At 44.1% G+C, this 22153-nt stretch overlaps 1 protein-coding gene and 1 pseudogene across 4 annotated transcripts in view; both read left to right on the top strand.

Annotated features, from left to right (window-relative positions):
* Tex9 (testis expressed 9) overlaps positions 1–22153 on the top strand; it is a 71114-nt gene that overhangs the window by 16492 nt on the left and 32469 nt on the right. For 2 of the 4 annotated variants that reach the window (XM_036193412.1, XM_036193411.1), the window contains 2 exons: positions 18946–19660; positions 19764–19843. The exons of 1 other annotated variant lie outside the window; for it this stretch is intronic. In XM_036193412.1, coding sequence (XP_036049305.1) covers positions 19634–19660; positions 19764–19843 — 107 coding nt within the window. In that variant the 5' untranslated portion in view covers positions 18946–19633. Of the gene's footprint in view, positions 1–18945; positions 19661–19763; positions 19844–19908; positions 19976–22153 lie in introns of those variants that run through there. One more of the 4 variants, XM_036193414.1, reaches the window with a different exon arrangement.
* Positions 9506–10558, top strand: LOC118587449 (annotated as a pseudogene).

Here is a 22153-nt window from a genome sequence, read left to right as displayed (position 1 = left end):
TCCTAGTAAAACCCACAGTCAACCCTGAGGACAATGGAGTGTGAACTCTGCACAGTTGGTGAGCCCGTGGGGGCCCACAGAGTCTCCCTAGTAAGGCCTTACTCAAGGTCAGAAAGTCTGAGCTTGCTTTGCCCGTCAGGGCTGCATAATGGGATGATTTGGCCAAGGGCTTGGTTACCAGGTGTTTTGAAGGGTCTACACTTGTTGGTACTTTATATCTCGACCTTGGAAAGGGGAAGTCTTTGCCCCTCCCCTTGCTGATGTGTAAAAAGCCCATCATGATTAAACTCTGGGCGACTGGGTATTGCATCAAGCTGCATGGCAGGGCACTCCCACTTATTCTTTCAAATCTGTGGTTTTTGTGCCTTTCACCCTTATATGTGTTGTAAACTCAAACACAGTATTTCTATTTCGGTTTTGTGTGTGTGTACCTGCGAGAGGCCAGAGGTTAACCTCAGCTGTCATTCCTTAGGTACTATCTACCTAGTACTTGTTACTTTTGAAATGACTTCATTGTTCATTTATGTGCATGCGTGATGATCAGAGGACCGCTGTTAGGTGTCTGCTCTCTGTTTCTACCACATGAACCCCAGGGGACAAATTCAACTTGTCAGGTTTGATGTCAAGGGCCTTTACCCAGTCATCTCATTGGCTCTGTTGTTTTTGTTTTGTTTTGTTTTGTTTTGTTTTGAGTCAGGGTTTCTCGTTGCTATGGAACTCACCAAGTAGGCCAGACTGACTGGCCAGTGAGCCTTCGAGATCCACCTGTCTCTGTCTTCCTGGTGCTGGGGCTGCGAGTGCCATCTTGCCTGGCTCTTTTTGTGTGGGTTCTAGGTAATCTAGTGAGGTCATCTGGCTTGGCAGCAAGTACCTTCACTTCTAGCCATTTACCAGTCCTGAAGAAGTTCCTTGACTATCTTTGCAGTGCAGGTTAAGTGGTAGTATCTTTTCTTTGGTTATTTCTGGTGAAAAGTCCTTATTTCTTCTTCTCATAGAAAAGCAGCTCCATGAGATATGAAATTCTACTTCCAGTACTCTGCAGCTGTCTTTCCAGTTTATAGCTCATATCATTGCTATGCGTTGTCTAACTTTGATCTGCATTTCTCTGTTTATAAAATTTCTTATATCTGGCTGCCTTTATCTTTTATTTTTAGCAGTTTGGGTATGATGCTTCCAGGTGGTTTTATTTTTGTTACTCCTATTTATCTGGTCTGAGATTCCCTGATGGTTCTTGTTGGTACCTTTTCATTGCTAGAGAAGGTACCTGAGATACTCAGCTCGTGAAAGGGAAAGGATTATCAGCTCCTAGATGTGGAGGCTTTAGGTCATGTTTGGTTGGCCTCATTGCTTTCAGTTGGTTATGTATGTAGCACATCATGGTGGAGACCGTGGTGGAACAGAGCTGCACTCCTCATGGCTGGGACACCCAAGAAGAGAATAAGAGACTGAGACTGGGAGTTGGGGTCCTGTTCTCCCTCTTAATGATAAACCTCAGGGACAAAAAGACTTAGTACTAGGCCCACCTCACCTTCATCTGCCTGCTTCCCTATGGCACCAACAGGGCAAGTCTTTACCATGTGGCCAGCCACTGGGGACAATTACAGCTGCTAGCCATTACAGAGTCATATCCCCTCTTCTCTCCTCTCCTCCTTCTCCTTTCCATCCTTGAACTCTGGAACTTGGATCAGTGGCCCCAGATTTTTAAACCTGAACTCTCAAAGCCGAAAGACTATAGGAATAGCAGGACTGAGTTCCACCAATCACAATGAATCCTACTGACCTCATACCATAGAGCTGACCTTGTCAACCCTTGTCCATGCAGATTCAAACCTCCACCCATCCATCTGCCCTCATTTGAATGACTGAAGGAACTGAAAAAAGAGAGGAGCTCACAAGTAACAACTCCACAGCCTGTCTCCCCCACACCCCCCCCCCCCTACCCCTGCAGTGTACTTAACCCATCTTTTGCTACACTGATCAGACTTGGGTGAATTCATTTACAATTCCAGGCCACCATATTAACATCTCGACAACTGGCTGTGGGCCAGAACCTTGTGCTGCCAATCGGAGCTTTTATTCTGTTTAGTGCTTGTCCACGTGGGTGACAGAGTTGAGAGTCATCCCCAGTAAGTGAGCCAGTATTGTGGTAGTCTTTCCCGCCAATGGCTCCAACCTACAAAGGATCCAGCACAGAGCTTCTTCCCAGAGCTGGTTTCTTTTACCGGCACATCCCTGATGAATATCCTCGTGTATCTTCCAGGTCTGCCATGGCACATAACCATGAGGTGGGTTTTCTAACAGGTTTGTTTGCTGCTGCCTTATCAGTGTCTCTTTCTGCAGGTGTTTTTACTGGACTGAACAGTCAGTCCTGCACAGGCTGCCCTGGCTCTTTCAGTACCACTAGATGAGCGGTGCTTGTTACTTTCCTCTTGTTGGGTCCTCCTGTCCCCGACCTGGTTATTCTCTGACCTTCACTGGACTCATTGATAGGAAGTCACAACATGCCCGCACGGTTGGGCTTGCCTGGCCGACCACCTGGTTATTTCGGTTGGAAATAGCCATTTCTGGGTCAAAACATCTTGCGTGACTAGGACTCCATGGCTTTGCATGGCTCCTTAAAGCGCGCACAGCCATGTAATCTACGCACATGCGTGGAGTAGCCACGTGTCCCTGTACGCATGCGCGGCCCACCCTTTAAAAAGCTGGCGCCATTTTGCACAGGTCTCTTCTCTTCTCTTCCTTTTCTCTTGACCACGTGGCCTGTCACATCTGTCTCTTCCTATCCTATATTAATAAACAGCTCTTCTGTGGATTTGTCGTGTTTGGGACGTGTTCCTCGTGGGGTAAGAGCGCCAAAATAACTAACACTCATCCCTGAAGTACTTAACTCAATGCTTCTGGGAAATGTTGGATCATATACTGTGTTATAAAGGAAAGCTGCATTTTCTTAAAGCAGTTCAGAGTTGTAGCTCTCAATAAGGAGGGTTTGACTACTTCAGCAGACACCTGTGTTTTAGGTAAATCTCAGAATTCAAGATTCCCATTGGTATCAACCCAGATATTCCAAGTTCACAACCCAGCTATTCCAATATTCCACAGTCCAGTTCAGTACACACAGGGACTCAGCTGTAGTAGATTACAGTTTTCTTGTTTGGAATCTGTTGTCTTTGGAGAGACTTGTCAACATCAGTTAAGCTTTGGGGCTTAGATGTAAGTTTCCTCTGCCCTCCTGCCATTGGAAACAGCATACCATTTGTGTGCTGCTAAGGGGGCCCTGTGGCTTCCCCCCATCTCTTAACTGCTGGTTAGTTGCTCTCAGTTTCATCCTTGTCTAAGCACCAGTTCAGGTTAGCATTAGCAATAGGAACGCATGAACTGTCAGATAGTCAGTCTAGCTGTGATATTTGTTTTTGTTAATAATATGTCATCTCTGTTGACAGCTGGTAGGTTTCATGGTTGCAAAGCTGGATGCTTCCCTCACTGACAGCCTTTCTATCAAAGCTATGGTGAATGGTGTGGCTCCAAATCCCATCATCTTACCTATTTTCTTAGATGTCACCAATACCAACCCTGGTTGGGCTTCCTGGTTTTCCCTTGTTCAATATGGTCATATGATGTTCTGCTATAATTCATCCCAGGCTTTAGCCACCACAGCCTCAGTGCCATTAGTCTCCCAGTTAACTATGCTTTGCATGAGCACCACAAATACTTCTCCCTGACATTTTCATCCAGTTGACAGTTAACTCAACGTTTTGTATTGTTTTATAGTAAATCAATCTATATATTTTTTTAAACAAAACATCTTAGACTGTAGTTTATAAACAACAGAAATGCTGCATTACTGCCCATCCTGGGGGCTGAGATCTAGGTACAAACAAATGCAGTGTCTGACTAAGACTGTTTCAGAGATATGCTTTACTGTGTGCTTGTATGGAAGGAGTGAACAAATGCTCTCAAGCTATCTTGTAGGGATTCCCACACCATTCGTGAGAGCAGACCCCTCTCACCTAGTCATTTCACACAGGCCCTGGGTACCACTGCAGTGGGATTAGCTTTCAACATATAATTTTGAGAGGACACAAAAACTTAGACTATAGCATAAAAATAACATACAAATTTGCCATTTTGAGGTAATTCACAATTTTACAGTAATCAACAGCATCAAGTGTAGTCACAACAGTGTGTAATCATCACACTGCTTCCACAGTTTTCAAATTACCTTGGAAACCAACTCCAAGGAGTTTCTTCTTATCATCTCTTTCCCTCATTTCACAACCACAAATCTGCCCATTATTTCTATGCATTTGCTTATCCTAGATATTTCAGATAAATGAGATCCTGGGAAATTTGGCTTTTTGTGTCTGTTGTGTTTCGCTTAGCACAATGTCTTTAAGGTTCATCCACATTGTACCGTGTTATCGATCAGTATTCCATTCCCTTTTATGGCTGAGTACTATTTGTTTGTTGCATCTGCCACATTTTATTTATATCCCCATCAGTTCTGCCTTTCGGCTGTTGTGAACAGTGTTGCTGTAAACAAGTATGGACAAGTTTTTGTTTGAACATCTGTTTTCATTCTTCTAGGTGTGTACGGGGGAGTAGAATCGCTGAGTCTCACCTGGTTAGAGCCTGTGTTTAGCCTTTTGAAGAACCGATAAAACAGCAAGTGTTTTCAGATTGGGTTCCCATCTCTCTGTTATTCCCCCCCTACCCTGCATGCTTGGATAACTTTAAAGTTTCTTCACTACCACTTAGTTTTGCTCATTCATTGCCTTTCCAAAACCTTCTAAAATAAAACCTATGTCAGTGTTCTGGGTGAGAATCTATCCGTCTTTCTTTTAACTTCATCATAATGTGTCTTCTCCCAGTTTAGCTATTTCCATATTTCTGTTCCAGATTTCACCCTTACACATCTTTTTCCAAGCCCTCCAGATAAACAAGTTCACTCATAATTACCTGAACACATCGTTTTTCCAGTTCTTCTGGTTTTCCTGCGATGTTTCTTCATTCGGTCCTTAACCGTGGATAGATTATAACGTGTCTATGAATTAATTACTTAACACAAAGCCATTTTCTCTCCAGTTTAGATCACCTTTGAAAGTCAGAGTATTTTGATATGGTTAGAATTTTATAGTATTCAGTTAGAGAATGTCATAAAAATTCTGGAAAAGAAAAAATTTCGGAACATATCATACATTTTAAAATTACTTTTTAAAATTTTGTGTATGTATGGGTATTTTACCTGCATGATTTAAGTGTACCCCAGGTATGCAGTACCCAAAGAGACCAGAAGAGGTCATCAGATCCCCTGGTGATAGAGTTACAGTTGTGAGCGATCAGGCAGGTGCTGGGGATTGAACTGGGTCCTCTAGGGGCAGAAGAGTTGGCTCAGCGGTTAACAGCACTTGTTGCTCACACAGAGGACTCAAATTCAGTTCCCAGAACTCACATGTTTCACAGCCATCTGTAATTCCAGTTCCATATGTGGTGCACATACATAGATTCTGGCAAAATACTCTTTTAAAAAAAAATAAAATGAGCTGGGTCCTCTGAAGAGCAGCTGTGCTCTTAACCAGAGCCATCTCTTCAGCCCCAGGTCAAACAGTTTTAAAGAGAACAAGGTTTCTTGGGAATGGAAATAATTTTATGTGAGAGTATGAGGGAGACAGCCCTGTCAAACTATGGTAGTAGTTAAAATAGTGTGATGTGTCACCTTCTGTGTGTGACCCATGAAAAGAAAGTGATTTCTGAAAATACAAGTTATCTCTGAGAATTTTTTTGTCTCTGAAGAGCAAAGATATTGTAAGACTAGAACCTCCGAAGAGACCATAAGCTCTCTTGTTCTCTAAATTTATCAATGGTAATGTCAGTCAGTCATTTACTGTAAACATACCAAAATGAGTTACAGTAAAGAGAAAGACTATCAGTAAAAGAATACAGTTCAGCATATGTAAATGATTCTTAGAAACATTAAATTGATTAAAGCCATGCAGTAATTAAGTAAATAAATTAAAATGTAAAAAGTAAAGCTAAGAGGCTCTTTATGCTACCCAACTAGATTAATAAATTATTTTGTGGCTAGTTGGCTTCCTGAACTACCTTTTTTTCTTTATTTGTATTTTTAATTGACAAGCACACTCATACAAAAAGTTTTTGAGACAGAGACTATGTAGTCCTGGCAGGCCTGGAATTTTGTTGTGTTGACTAGATTGGTTTGGAATACACACCAATGATCGGATTAAAGGCATGTACCACCACACTTTGTGGATAAGCAAAGTTTCTGTGGATTTATGTTTTGGCAAATATGGATGAATATCTTAATCAAGCTAATTAACAATGTGTTACCTCATACACTTATCTGTAGAGAATGCTTGAAGTCTGTTCTTACAACAATTTAAAAGAATGTGGTGTACTGTTATTAACTGTTGTCAACATGATATACAGTAGATTTCTAGAATTTCCTTCCTGTACAACTGATCTTTTTTTTTTTTTTAAATCTCCTTTGACATCCTCCTAATCCCCCAAATCTTTCATTTTAGAGCAAAAATCCCTTCTCAACGTGGCTGCTGTGGGTGTGGATGAGTTTTCATTTCTCACAGTGCCTCGGGCAGTTCTGCCCTCTGTGGGGTTCACAGAATTTTTGACTTATTGACATGAGATCTCATATGATGTCTCCTTAGAACAAAAGGCTCACTTCGGAGATGGACTATGCAAACTAATGGTCCTGTCATACCACCTCCCATCAAGAGGCTGCCAGCCTAAGCGTGAAGTGGCAGGACTGCTGGAACCCTTACCCAGGAGAGAAAGAGGACTGTTTTTCCGCATGCTGTATACATCTTCAGGCTGTGATTAGTGGATGGCGCTGCGCCTCTTTAAACTAGAACACTAGGTTTGGTAATGAAGGATGGGAATTGCAGTGTACCCACTTAGCATAACTCGGTACGCAGTTGTCTTGCGCAGTGGCAGAAATCCCTGACAAAAGAAACTTAGGGAAGGAAGGGCTTATTTTGGCTCATGGCTTGAGGGGGAGAAGACTTGGGGCAGAAACTTGGAGCAGCTGGTCACCCATAGTCAGTTAGGAAACACTAAGTGGGGAAGCTGGTGCTCAGCTCACGCTCTCCGTTCTGTTCAGTCTAGGACCCCAGCCTGTGGGAGGATGTTGTCCACAGTTAAGATGACAGGGCTTTCCACCTTAATTAACCTAATCTAAATAACCCCTCAAAGGCATCCCCAGAGGCTAACCTAATCTACATAACCCCTCACAGATGTTCTCAGAATTTTGTCTCCTAGATATTTCCAGATCCTGTCAGCTTGACACTGTTAACCAGCATCACACCCCAAATGAACCACTTGGAAAAAGCACTCCAGTTTTGTAGTCTTTACAGTCCGTGGGCTGAAAGGCCTATACTTCCAGGGAACGAGTTCCTTTTAAGAAGGAAGGTAGATGCCCTCTAAACTTAAGACTGGAGCGGCTTTTTGCTCACTTGGACACTCTCTCCCTCTGTAGCAGCTGGCAGATAAAAAGAACAATGAACCAAAAACACATTGGCAGGAATTATTGACCTTGATCATCATGAAGAGGGAGGATGTTGATACACACAGGGGCATGAAGAAATGGGATTGGCATTCAGGGAACCTACTGGGACATTTCTTAATATTCCTATGCCCAGTTTTAACAATATGCAGACAAACATGGCAGTCACAGACCAGGAGGGCCTCAGCCTCCTGAGCATTGGAGACCTGAGATTTTCTATCAGATAAACCTAATCCACAGAGAATGCTTGTCAGGAGGAAGATACTTTTAGAGTGAGTGGTAGAAGAAAATGCATTTGCTCTCAGAATGCCACCCAGTGGCTGATGTTGGCTCAGAGCTGCATTCAACTTCAGAAAACTACATTGGGCTGTTAGCTGCCTCTCTCAGAAATACCTGGAAGGTATATCCAGTCTCCTGCTCATCACTGACTCACACCCTGTGGTGACACACAGCTCACAGCTCACAGATAGGTGGGTTCAAAGCCCTCTGCATCAAGAGGATAATTCCAAGGCTCAGGCATGCTTAAGAGCTTCCTGTGGAATAAGGCGGTAGCTAGATTTCAGTTTTTAGACATTTCTTGTTTGACATTTCTTTGTTTAGCCTCTTCCACATTGCTGTCCTGCCTACTGTCCCCCATCCTGATCACTTTCTCCTAAGAACACTCGAACATATCATTTGTAGGAGAATCCTGTGTCAGGCCCCGCTTCTGGGTCCATTCTCATTTACAAAAAAGGACCTGCTGGGAAACAATATGTACTTGCTGGAATGCAGCTAAGAATAAACCTTTTTCAAGGAGAGGGGTGGTCTTTCCCCTCACCTGCAGGAGAGTGACCCCTAGGCCCTTGGGGTGTCCTATCTGTTAGATGGGCCTTCACTTCCGCCTTACCTACAGGAGACTAACCCCTAGGCCCTTGGGGTGTCCTGTCTGTTAGATGGGCCTTCACTTGCTTTGGTGCTTTTGTTACCAGGTGGTAGGGAAATGGAGTGATTAATGATGTTTGGTGTTTGGGCCATGTGGTGGTAGGGGGAAAATGAAATGGTTTATAATGGGTGTTTGGGCCATGTACTGTCAATATTGCCTGCAAGAAGGACTTGAGAAAAATTATTAGCCCTTTTGTATGTGATCAAACCATATAAAAAACTCTAGACATAGGCGACTAAGATGGCTCAGAATCAGGTAAGAGGGTTTGTCACTAGCTTATGAGGTCTTTGGTAATTTTCATCTGAGTTTTCCATCAACCTAGTTAATCCCATCACCTCATTTGTGAGTTTATCTTGGCCCAAGTGTCAGGGGCAAGTGCTTGAGAGTAGCTTGGAGGGAACACCGTGGTAGCCTTTGGGTATGACCCAAATGCTCAGGGGAAATGTAAACTGGAATTTGAATACTAGAAAATTCAAACCACATGTTCTGGTCTGGTAAGGTATAGCTTAAGAACTAGGAAAATGGATAGGGACTGAGAGGATGGCTCTATTGGTGAGATGCTTGCCTTCCAAGCAAGAGGACCTGAGTGTGAGTCCCAGAATCCAAGTTTTGTTTTGTTTGTTTAAAAAGCATGTCATTGTAGTCCCAGGACTACTGAGGCAGAGACAGGAAGTTCCCTGGGGCTCCCTGGTCAATCAGTCTGCCCTAACTGATAAGCTCGAGGCCAAGAGAGCCCCTGTCCCAAAGAAGGTGGATTTTATTCCCGAGGGTGGTACCTAAGATGTCCTCTAGCTGTCATAGGCATGCACACACATTTGCACATGGAACACACATGAACATACACACAGACACATACATAATATATTGCATATATACATATATATGTATATATATAAACTTTGGAGAAATGTGTATTCCAGCCTGGAAAGTAAAAATGTAGACACCGAGAAACTGAGATAGGCTGGGGAAGTGGCATAGGAGATAAAGTACTGGCCTTGCAAGTGTGAGGACCTAAGTTCAAATCCCCAGAATCCATGTGTATTAGTTGGAGCTCTCTAAGGAACAGAATGGAAAGAATGAACATATGTCTATATATTAAAAAGGGACTTATGAGTCAGACAGGCCGCCCAGGGAGAGCCGCAGGTCCAGTTCAAGCTGGTCTTGAAGGCAGCACGGGAAGACAATGTTCATGAAGTGCCCCTTGACGGCAGAGTTCGAGAAGTATGTAGCCAGCTACCCTGGGCGTGGAGGTGCTCATCTTCCATACCAACAGAGGACCCATCAAGGTCAACGTGTGGGACACAGCCAGCCAGGAGAAGTTCTGGGGCCTGCGCGATGGCTACTACATCCAAGCCCGGTGTGCCATTCTAATGCTTGATGGAACATCAAGAGTCACATACAAGAACGTATCTAACTGGCCTAGAGAGCTGGCGCGCGTCTGTGAAAACATCCCCATTATATTGTGTGGCAATAAAGTGGATATTAAGGACGGAAAAGTGAAGGCAAAATCTATTGTCTTCCACTGAAAGAAGAACCTTCAATGCTATGATATTTCTGCCAAAAGTAACTGCAACTTTGAAAAGCCTTCACTCGGGCTCTCCAGAAAGCTCATTGGAGACCCTAATTCAGAGTTTGATGCCACGCCTGCTCTCGCCCCTCCCGAGGTGGTCATGGACCCAGCTTTGGCAGCACAGTATGAGCATGATTTAGAGGTTGCTCAAACGACTGCCCTCCCGGACGAGGTTGCTGACTCGTGAGAACGTGAGGCTGGAGCCCGGAGTCAGAAGTCTAGTTTTATAGGCAACTGTCCTGTGACGTCAGCGGTGCAGCGTGTGAGCCACCTTATTTAGCTGAGCAGATGGTGTACTTCATTGGGATGCTGAAGGAGATGAATGGGCTTCGGAGTGAATGCGGCGGTTAAAACATACCTTCCCTTTTTTTTTGGACTTGCATATTCAGCTGTTTGGAACACAGTTGTTTCCTTTCTGAATTTCAAAAATAAGAATGCTGTAGCGCATGACAATATTCAGTGGTGACATCTTGTTTGTTACTGTCATTTCCATTCTTTTTGTTTAGAATCAGAATAAAGTTGTGTTTCAAATGATCTAAAAAAGGGGGGGCTCATTAGAGTGGCTTACAGGCCGTGGTTCAATTAGTCCAACAATGAGTCTCTCCTGATGGGAAAGAGTCCAGTGGATTTCTCATCAGTTCCATCTGGTGCTGGAGTCCCAGGGAGGTTCTAGAGCTGTGGTTCTCAACCTTCCTAACGCTGCCACCCTTTACTACAGTTCCTCATGCTGTGGGGACCCCCACCATAAAACTATTTTCGTTGCTACCCAGTAACTGTGACTTTGCTAATGTTACGAGTTGTAGTGTAAATATCTGATATATAGGCCATCTGGTAGGTGACCCTTGTGAAGTAGGTGGCCGTTCCACCCCCAAAGGGGTCATGATCCACAGACTGCGAACCACTGTCTTAGAGAGTTGACAATTTTCAGTCCGGTTTGGAGTCCTGAAGAAGCAGGACCCACACCAGGGAAGGAAGGAAAGGCTCGGGCTGGATAAAGTTACCAGGGAGAGTGACGGAAAACAGACAGGATGCACAGGCTTCCTTCTACCATGTCCTGTGGGCTGTCACCAGAAGGTGTGATTTAGTATGTACCTTCTGACCTCAAAAGATCCAGATTTAGGGTGGGTCTCCCACTTCAAATAATCCAACCAAGAAAAATCCCTCACAGATGTGGCAGCTTCTTGAGTTTTAGTTAATTCCAGATGGACTCATGTTGACAACTAAGACCAGCCATCACTCTACATTAAGTAGATTTTGGTAGCCAAGTAACTCTGAACAGTTCACTACTTTTAAGGTTGGTTTCCTTATGTGTAAAATAGAAATATGTTATTAGTACCTTCTAGAGCTATGAGATTATTATGCAGAATCTATGAAAAAAATTCTTAACTCAAATGAAGTGCTTAGTAAATGTAGCTATTCTAATAGCTTTCATAATTGGATTTGAAAATTTAACTCATCGAGTATCCTAAAGGGGCACTTCTCTGGTGTTCTATCTGGATGTGTTAACTAAGCTACAGAAACCACTCCATTGGGGTGCTCCATCCTCCCGATGTCATGGATAACGTCTTGAGTTCCAAGCTGTTTACAGGCATCCACTTTTCTTGGTCCTGCTCATGTAAAGGCACCCTCTTATGTGACATTCAGCTTTTCTTTCTGACCCTCTTACTACTACGGTTTTTGTTTTTCTCCCTAAAATGGAAGTGTTTTCTCAGTTGAATCCAGACATGTTGAAAGGTGAGATTAAATTTTCTGATCTAATGGTGTTTGTGTGCTTGGGGAGATGGTTAAGTTAATTGTCAACTTAACAGAATCTAGAATCTCCAAGGGGATGGCCCTCTGGGCATGACAGTGTGGGATTATCTTGATTACATTAATTGAGTTCCAAGCCCCTTCCTGACTGTTGGCAGGACCTTCCCCTGGGGCTGTTTAAGAAGGAGAAGGCAGGCTGAGCACTAAGGGCACTGTCACTGTTTCTTGACAGTTCATCCGAGTGACCAGCTGCCTCAAGCCCCTCTTGCTTGACTTCCCCACTGTGATGGACTGTGCCTTGACAGGAAGCCAAAAGAAACGCTTTCTCCCTGGAGTTGCTTTTTTGGGGGGTGGGCAGGGGGACGAAGACACCTGGCTTTTCATGTGCCTTCTTATCCCTCTGGATGATCCCAGGCAGTGTTTATGGGATTTCTGCCTCGGTCAATTGCTCAGAATTCGAGTTCCCCATTGGTTTGTTTGTTTGTTTGTTTTTTGGAGCTGAGGACTGAACCCAGGGCCTTGTGCTTGCTAGGCAAGCGCTCTACCACTGAGCTAACTCCCCAACCCCGAGTTCCCCATTGGGAACAGTGAACCAAAGGCATGTGGAAGAGGATGCCAACAGCCTGCTCTTGAGGGGCTGAATCCAGTGCGCCACAAACTCAAGCTTTTGTTAGGCTTCTGCTTCTGAAACCCCAAGTTGCTGGCCTTTCTAGATCTCCTATTTTGACTACCCAGGCTCACTGGCAGAAATTCAGTGTCAATCTGACTTGGTAAATTTGCCACAGGGACTTTGGCTTGCTACCCTGTGACACAATCCTATAAGTGGGTCAGTTCCTCCTGACCCACCTGGGACTCAGCTCCTGGTAGAGCTCAGGACAAAGCTCCTACAAGCTTCGGCTCCATAAACGACCTCCTATTTAATGCCCAGAAGAACTTCTGCTCTGTGCTGCATTACACGTGTGCTTTTAAAATCTCCTAATCACCTGATTTTATGACAGACACTAATTTGTTACCGAGCTTCAGATTCCATTTTTGTTTTAGCGCCCTAGGAAAATTGCTCAAGTTGCTTTAATTAGTATCAATTTGGTTGTCAAATTTTCAAGATGAAGCTATTGTGTTTCAGCATTATTTAAGCTAGGGCATTAAAATTAGCTGGGGATTTTTTTTCAAGAATCACTAATTATGACCCAATTTTAAATGTAACATTTACAAAGAATTATTAATAAGTCTATATCCTATTTCTTTGGGCTACAATATCTCATAGTTATATAAAAAGTTAATTGCTAGCCAAAATTTGTATCCCTATTCACTGTGTCAACGCAATTGTCTGTATTAGAAGAGGCAGAATGTGAGTAATTGCAAAGTAATTTATATTTGTCTTTGGAGTGCATTCACTCTTAAATTTGAATATGTCTGAGTCTGATGTCTAGGGAATTCATATCAAAATAATGAAGCTGTGTTATAAAGATCTCAAATCAGGAGATTCCCCCCACTTTTTGTTGCTTTCCTGGGTTGAGAAAAAAAAGCCTAAATTGTCTTCAGTCGATTTGTGTGTTGAACACAGATGTGCAGAAGTGAAGTTATTGGTCTGTGAGGAATTCAATAGCAGAGTAAAAAGCTGTTAAGATAGGAGATTTTAGATCTTAATTTTATTATCTGGTAAAGGTAAAGAAAGAGAATAAAAAGAAGAAATGAAGGAAACAAAGAAATTATACCAGGAAAAAGTGTTTAGAAAAACATTGCAGAATTCTGTAGCAAGAACAGGGAGCTAGCTGGGCAGTGGTGGCACAAGCCTTTAATCCTAGCACTTGGGAGGCAGGGGGAGGCGGATCTCTGTGAGTTCAAGGCCAGCCTGGTCTACAGAACGAGTTCCAGGACAGCCAGAGCTGTTACACAGAGAAATCCTGTCTTGGAAAACAAAACAAAACGACAAACAAAAAACAAAAACAGGGAGGCAAAACTGCCCAAGAATTAGGTAGGGTTGGAATATATCCACCAAGTTCTGTTTGCTATGGGTCACAGAGATAGAAGTAAAGATGAAGATGGAGATGAAAAGGCAGTAATCAGCTACTGAGGTAAAAACTAGTAGTTTTGAAAATTAGCTCATATCTGGTGGAAGGGCATCTTGATATAAATATCAAAATAAAGCTGGGTGGTGGTGCCACACGCCTTTAATCCCAGCACTCGGGAGGCAGAGGCAGGCAGATCTCTGTGAGTTTGCGGCCAGCCTGGTCTACAGGGCGAGATCCAGGACAGGCACCAAAACTACACAGAGAAACCCTGTCTTGAAAAAGAAAAAAAAAGTAAAATAAAAATAAAAATATCTTGTTTTTATTGTCTGGAGCTGGAGAGATAGTTCAGCAGTTAAGACAACTAGCTGCTCTTTTAACAGACCTGGGTTTGATTCCCAGCAACCACATGGTGACCATAGTAACAAATGATTTTTCTGATTGTAACATTCTATCCATCTAACTTAGTTTTCCAACTGGAAAATGAGTGCCTTGTTTACTTCTCTAACTAGACTGTACATGCCCTGAGACTAGTTACTGTGCTATAGATCTTCATGTTCAGAAAAACATTTGGCACACATTAGTCCATTTTTAAATGAATAGAGTATACTAATACAAATGTACGCCTGTCTCTAGGCCTATTTTGATGTCCCGAATGCCAAGCACATATTGTCTTTACCAACTTGCTTCCTTCATGTTGATTGTCTAAGCTGTATGCAATAATTAGTTGTGGTTTACTTTATTTGTATTGCATCCTTACAAAAAAATTATTTGATATGGCACCAAAATTATTACAGTAGCTGAGCCACTCGCTTGCTTCTTCTCCTCACTCTCCTCCGGTCTTCCTTCTAGAAGCATTTCTGTTGAAAGTGTCGTAGTGTGGGGCTAGAAAGGCGGCTCTTTGACAGCGCCCAGCCTGGTCCCAGCATCCACATCAGGAAGCTCACATCCAACTATAGCCCTAGCTCCACGTGACCCAGTGCCCTCTTCTGGCTTCTGTAGGCCTGTTCATACATACCTCCGGTGCACACACACACACACACAGGCAAAACATGAATATGCATAAAATGAAAATACGTTTAAAATGTTTCTAGGAATAAGGAAAACACTCTCTAGGTAGAATCAGGTAGTTTCTCACACTGAGTTCATGAGGGTGTTTCCAAAGGCATCTGGCAAATAAGTCAGCAAATGGAGGGTTAAAATCCACTCTGAGTTGGAGTGACATTGTGGAGTAGTCTGGCAGGAGGGATGAAATGAAAAAAAAAAAAAGCAGGAGTGATCTGGCCAGTGAAGGAGTGTGAGCTTGATTCCCTCTGAGTGAACCTGGACTTGGTTGCTGGCATCACTGGTGGACCAGCGTCTTCACCTCTGAACGTGAACTCACACCAGTGTCTCAGGGGTGTCTGGTTTCTCTAGTTCTCTGGCCTGTGGATGGCCACCATGGAACCATCCAGAATCTGATGGAATGAGCCAGTCTCATCTCTTTCTCCCTCTCCCTCTCTGTTTCCCTTTCCCTGCCCCCGCCCCCATCTCTGTCTCCTTATCCACCCTTCCATTTTATCTTTTTCCCTAGAGAGCCCTAGGGGCTGGGGAGACAGTTCAATGGTTAAAGCGCTTGCCAGAAACTTGAAGACCAAAGTTCAGATCCTAAGAACCCATATACATGCTGGCTGAGTGCGGTAGCCTATTTAATTGGGGTGCTTCGCTTACAGTTTCAGAGGTTCAGCCCATAATCATCATGACAGGGACCATGGCACATGAAGGAAGACATGATGCTGGAGTAGTACCTGAGAGTCCTATGTCTTGGAGGTAACAGGAAGTTGACTGTCACACTGGGTGGTAGGTATCCTGAGCATAGGAAACCTCAAAGCCTCAGGAAGCAGAGACAGGATCCCCAGGGCAAACTGACAAGCAAGATTAGCTGTATTAGCAAGCCCTGGGTTTGACTGGGAGTCTCTGCTTCAGTAAATAAGCTGAAAGAGGGTGATTCCTGACAGCCTTGGGCCTCTACATACATGTGTACCCATATGCACAGACACCCACATATGTGCCTATACACATGGAAATGTATAAAAACATGTACATACCACATATACATGCAAAAAAATGGGGGAAATGGGGAAAGAGAGAACCCTGATGTGGTAATTTGAATGTAATTGGCTCCCATAATCTGATAGAGAGTGGTACTATTAGGAGGTGTGGCTTTGTTGGAGTGGGTATGGCCTTGTTGAAGGGAGTGTGTCACTATGAGGGCAGGCTTTGAGGTTTCCCAAGCTCAGGATACCGCCCAGTGTGACAGTCAACTTCCCATTGCCTGCAAGATGTAAGACTCTCAGCTACTACCCCAGCACTACATCTGCCTGCATGCTGCCATGCTCCCCATCATGATGATAATGGACTGAACCTCTGAAACTGTAAGTGTAACACCCCAATTAAATGTTTTTTTTTTTATTTTGCATTTTTATTTTTTTCTTTGTAAGAGTTGTCATGGTCAGGGCTGGGCTTTGGTGGCACACTCCTTTAATCCCAGTGCTTGGGAGGCAGAGTGAGGTGGATCTCTGTGAGTTGAGGCCAGCCTGGTCTACAGAGTGAGATCCAGGACAGGAACCAGAACTACGCAGAGAAACCCTGTGTCAAAAAACAACATCAACAACAACAATAAAAACAGAGTTGTCATGGTCACCTGGCTGTTTTAGCACACGCCTATAACCCCAGCTCTTGGGAGGCAGAGGCAGGTGGATCTCTGTTAGTTTGAGGCCAGCCTGGTCTACAGAGTTCCAGGACAGCTACAGGGATACACAGAGAAACCTTGTCTTGGGAAACTTAAAAAAGATGTATATATGTATATAGAATAAAGTTTTTTTTCCAAAGGAGTTGACATGGTCATGGTGTGTCTTCACAGAAGTAGAAATCCTAACTAAGACACCTGATTAACATACCTGGCTTGAAAATGAAAATGGTTGGAAGGCCATTCATACAAGCAGTGGGAAATCTGCTTTCTAAAAATCCACTATCTACTCAAAGAAACTCAGTTGGGATTAGGGATGTGGACTAAGTTGTCTCCAGAAGAAGAGAGAGGCATGGAAAGATCAAGTCAAGGAAAGCCAATCAGCAACAGCCACCATTAGAAACCAGAAGGAAGCAAAGAAGGTTCCTCCCGACACCAGGATTTTTCAATGTCTTACCCTTAGGACCATGAGACATTCGTGTTGTATTCAGCCACCTATTAGTACTTGTTAAAGTAGCCCAGAATTTCTATTCTTCTGGAGTGTGTTTTCTGGCCCGGAATGTATCTATCTCAGTGAATCCCTATGACTTTGTGAAGAGGGACTATTCTGCTGATTTGGGATGGAGTTTTCTATAAATGTCGATTCGCTTAAGCTGTTGGCTAGTGCCATTAAGATACCTGTGTCCTTACTGGTGTTCCACCATATAACCTGTCAGTCACTGAAAGAGGCATGTTGAAGTTGCCATCTGCAACACTGATGTGACTGTCTCCCCTTGCAGTATGCAATCATGCTAACTGTACCTTGACACTTCCGTGTTAGGCAAATGCATGCTAAGGATTAATACGTCTCCTTGAAGAGTCGAGCTTTATCTAGGTAGATAGATGGTAGATAGACAGACAGACAGACAGATAGATTTTTGAGACAAGGTTTCTTTGTGTAGCTTTGGAGCCTGGCCTGGAACTTACTTTGTAGATTAGGCTGGCCTTGAACTCGCAGAGATCTGACTGTCTCTACCTCCCAAGTGCTGGGATCCAAGGCCTGCAGCACTATACCTGGCCACTATAATATATTTGAAGTATTTTTATATTCTACAAAGACCCGTCAACCCCTCTGTCATCTGCCAGGTCTAGGCAACCATTAATCTACTTTCACTCTCTATGGATTTGGCTGTTCTGGCTACTTATAGTCATATTGTCATGTTGTGATGAAATCATATACTTGTGGTCTTTTGTAAATGGAATTACAAAATATGCTTGATTTTTTTTAATAGTTTCTTTTGCTTAGCTTAATGTTGTCAAGATTCCTCTATATTGCAGCAGGTATCAGACATTTTGTTCATGTTTGTTGATTAATAATATTCCATTATATAAGTAGATGGTTTTAAATTATGTTCATTGGCTTATGATAATTTGGGTATTTTTCACTTTTTGGTTATCATGAATAAAGTTTCTATAACTTTTGGGTAGTTATTATTATTATTTATTATAATTATTTGGTATATACATATTGCATTTTCTGTTGCTGTGAGAAAACACCATGACCAAAAACAACTTATGGAAGAGTTTGTTTTGACTCCTGGGTCCAGAAAAAGAAACTTTGCTGGCAGGAGGCGTGGCAGGGGCGTGGCAGCAGGCAGCCAGAGCAGGAAGCTGAGAGATCAAGTCCTGAAACTGCAACCATGAGGTCTAGACCAGGGACTTGAAGTGTGGTGAGGCTAGAAACTCTCAAAGCCTACCCCCAGTGACACACTTCCTCCAGCAAGGCCACACCTCGTGAAGGTTCCTAACATCCCCCCAAACAGCTCCAACTAGGGACCAGGTATTCAAATAGTGAGCCTATGGGGGCATGTGTGGCATTTTTCTTCCAATCCGCCACACCGAGGTGTGCATTGCTAGATTATGGGATAGCTGTATAAAGGAATTGCCAGACTCTTTGCGCTGCCCAGCTACTGCATGATCTTTACATCACCACCAACAGTATAAGGCTCAAATATCTCCACATACTCCCTCACTCGTTCCTGTCTCCTTTCTCTCACAGTGGCCTTAGTGGGTATGACAGGGTGTCTCATTTTGGTTTTGGTTTCCATTTCCCGGAAGACCAACACTGCTGAGCATCTTTTTATACATTTTAGTTATTTGAGTATTAGTAAACATCTATAAAAGGCCCCTCCCCCCTTTTTTTTCTTTTTGTATTATAGTCCTTTACATGGTATGGACGCAGGTGTGTTTGGTGAAATTTCCAAATGTTCTACTGTGGTTTGGTTTTTTGTTTTATGGTATCTTGTTTTGATGATGTCTAACTCATTTTTTCTTTTGTTGCTTATCCTTCTGGGGGCACAGCAAAAACTCCCTTCATTCAGTCTCGACAGTTCACACACATGGTGCTTACAGGCAGTTTTTCATTTAGCTCTGATCTTGAATTCCTTTTTGTAGCTAGTGTGAAATACCGGCCGGAGTTACTCTCTGCGTGTGGACGTGCAGTTGCCTTCCATTGCTGGAGAACGCTCTCCTCTCCTTGAATGACCTTGGCATCCTCCGGCCAGGAGATTGTAAACGGGAAGGCTTATTTCTGGACTCTCGGTTTTATCCTCCAAACAGTCGGAGCCGTTGGCCTGTGTTGCAGGCAGGATTCTAAGCACGAGCCCTTTACTTCTCAATTACTCAGTGATGCTGACGCTCTTCTTAGTCTCGCCTTGCAGAGGAAGTAGCCAGCTGAGATCGTGGATGGTCTGTCTGGACACAAACTCGCGCTGACACTGCCGCCAGCCTGAGCTCTCAGTCGTAGCGCAAATAAATGCTGGCAACCAGAACTGTAGAACTGTACTGAAAAACCAATTTTAACAAAAACTACCGTGCGTCAGGTTGCTCTACTGGGCTGAGAAACACCTCCGATAGAGGCTTCTACGTGCTTGCTGTCTCTGCGTGGCGGGGTCAGAAACCTTTTTCACCGGCAGACTGACGACTCGTACCCCGAGTTAAAGCGCTGATCACAACGCACACTAGGACTGTTGTAGGTGGAGACAGAAAGAGCTCTGCCTTCGGGCGGGAGGCTGCCCGAGAGCTGAGAACTCTCGCGAGAAGATTTGTTGTTACCACGGCAACCGCATCGCGGTTTAGAAAGATGGCCGGGCGGATTGTGGGAGTGCCGGTGAGTGCAGCCCCAGACTCCTGACCGGTGGCTGGGCTGCGGGCGGGCAGGCGGGACGGAACCCAAACTCCCTTGAACTTGAGCTCTGCCATTCTGTCTGCAGAGACGCGGTGCTGCAGACACTCAGTCGCGCGGGCAGCTTGCAGCTGGACGAGACCTCCTCGCCCGCGAGCAAGAGTACAAGTGAGCATCCCTCAAGTCCCAGGGAGGTTACTGGGATGCCTGTCCTGCAAGGTGGCTGCATCTGCGGACCCCCTCCCTCCTCATCTGCCCTTAGCCTTGGCTATTTCACCAGAGCAATCTCAGAAGATATCTGTAAGGGCAAAAATGTAGTACAAAAACTGTGTTGGGCTGCAGGAGGGTAATCTTGGAAGTGGCTTGGAACTCACGCCCCCTACCCCCCAATCCCGAGAGTGGAGTTCCCAGAGTACAAGATTTTGAGGACCCTCAAATTACTAGAGTTTACTTTATGAATCAGGTCCTGGCCACAGCGGGAGGGAGAAAGGATGGTTTCTCTTACCTTGTCCTGTTCTCTGGCAATTACAATGCTCCCGAAAACACCCCCTTCAGGTTCTCCGCCCCCCCCCCCACCCACCCCTTTCCTCAGGTGACAGGCAGCAGAGAGCGCAATTCTTTCATTTTCAGTTTATCTTTTCGTTGCATGGCTTAAAACTGCGTTTTGTTGTTGCTGCACTGGGAAAGCTTTGACCGCTCGGCCTTTTTTCTTTTAACTTCCTGCCCCTCTCTCACATATGCAGTGTGGAACCATGCTGAACAGGGCCCTAGTTGTTTAATAAATGTTGTTTTTTTTTTTTAATTAGCATATTCTGTTAAACTCACTTGATAGCTTGTTTTGGTTTTGGTTTTAACCTGAGACAGGGTCTCTCTACATAGCCCTGGCTGTCCTGGAACTTACTCTGTGATGTGTGTGGCAGAGGAGTTTATGGCAGGCAGGTCACATTGGTGGATCAAAAACCAGAGCGTTGAGGCAGAAAGTGATGCTGGATTATGAACCTCAAAGGCCTCTCCAGGGGCCTACCTCCAATAGCTACACTTCCCAAAGCAGCCCCACTAGCTGGGACCCCAGTGTGGGGAACAGTTCATTTTCAGACCTTAACTGTCTCTGTTCCTGCTCTTTTCCTCTTTCTTCCTTTCTTCCTTCCTTTCTTCCTTCCTTTCTTCCTTCCTTCCTTCCTTCCTTCCTTTCTTTCTTAAGATTTATTTATTATGTATACAGAAGAGGGTGCCAGATCTCATTACAGATGGTTGTGAGCCCCCATGTGGGTGCTGGGAATTGAACTCAGGACCTCTGGAAGAGCAGTCAGTGCTCTTAACCTCTGAGCCATCTCTCCAGCCCCCCTCCCTCTCTTTCTAATTAGAATTCTGATTAAAAATTTTGATTGTCTTTACAGTGTCAATCTCCCCTCCCCATTTTTGTGCCTTCCTACTCTCCCTTAGTGGCTTCTGTGATTTTTTTTTTTTTTTTTTTTTGGTTTTTCGAGACAGGGTTTCTCTGTGTAGCTTTGCGCCTTTGCTGGAACTCACTCTGTAGCCCAGGCTGGCCTCGAACTCACAGAGATCCGCCTGGCTCTGCCTCCCGAGTGCTGGGATTATAGGCGTGTGCCACCGCCGCCCGTGTGTTATTCTTTTAAAGCCGTCTTCAGCAGGGCTTGTTTTCAAAGCCCTTATATTCTAGATGAGAAAATACCCCTGTAACCTGGCTTTGCCCTCTACTAGCTTAGCTTTCCTCCTACACTGCTAAAGTTGGCAGAGTGTCTCTGAACCATCTGGATGAAATGAATCTGGACCCTTCCTCCGTGTGTGTGAATTACAAGGTGGTCTCTCCACCGCGGCCCCTCACCTGAGGCTGCGGGTGGAGTCTTTGCAGCCTGTGTTCTGTAGGTCATGACTCACATGTCCATCCACCTGTAGCTGCTGGGCTGTTTCGTTTCCTCTTGGCGGCTCTCACTTAAGAGTTTCCAGTCATTCTTAGTACTAGGGCATTCCCTCGAGATTGAGCTTGGTGATTCTTTCTTTCTTTCTTTCTTTCTTTCTTTCTTTCTTTCTTTCTTTCTTTCTTTCTTTCTTCCTTCCTTCCTTCCTTCCTTCCTTCCTTCCTTCTTTCCTTCCTTCCTTCCTTTCTTTCTTCTTTCTTTTCTTTCCTCCCTCCCTCCCTCCCTTCTTTCTCTCTCTCTCTTTCTTTCTTTTTTTGGTTTTTGGAGACAGGGTTTCTCTGTAGCTTTGCACCTTTCCTGGGTCTCACTCTGTAGCCCAGGCTGGCCTCGAACTCACAGAGATCCGCCTGCCTCTGCCTCCTGAGTGCTGGGATTACAGGCGTGTGCCACCACTGCCCGGCTGTGATTATTTCTATACTTACATTTTATTTCTCGTTTTAATGGATTTAGAGTAGAAAAATACTCTTGGTTGACCTGCATTGATTTAAAGTTTCAATTGAAGTTCTCCTGATTATTTTAAGAAAAATTTAAACATCAC

This window comes from Onychomys torridus, chromosome 7, assembly GCF_903995425.1.
Source record: "Onychomys torridus chromosome 7, mOncTor1.1, whole genome shotgun sequence".
Taxonomy (NCBI): Eukaryota; Metazoa; Chordata; class Mammalia; order Rodentia; family Cricetidae; genus Onychomys; species Onychomys torridus.
Note: the sequence above shows the minus strand (reverse complement) of the source record. Positions and strands in the feature narration are given on the sequence as shown.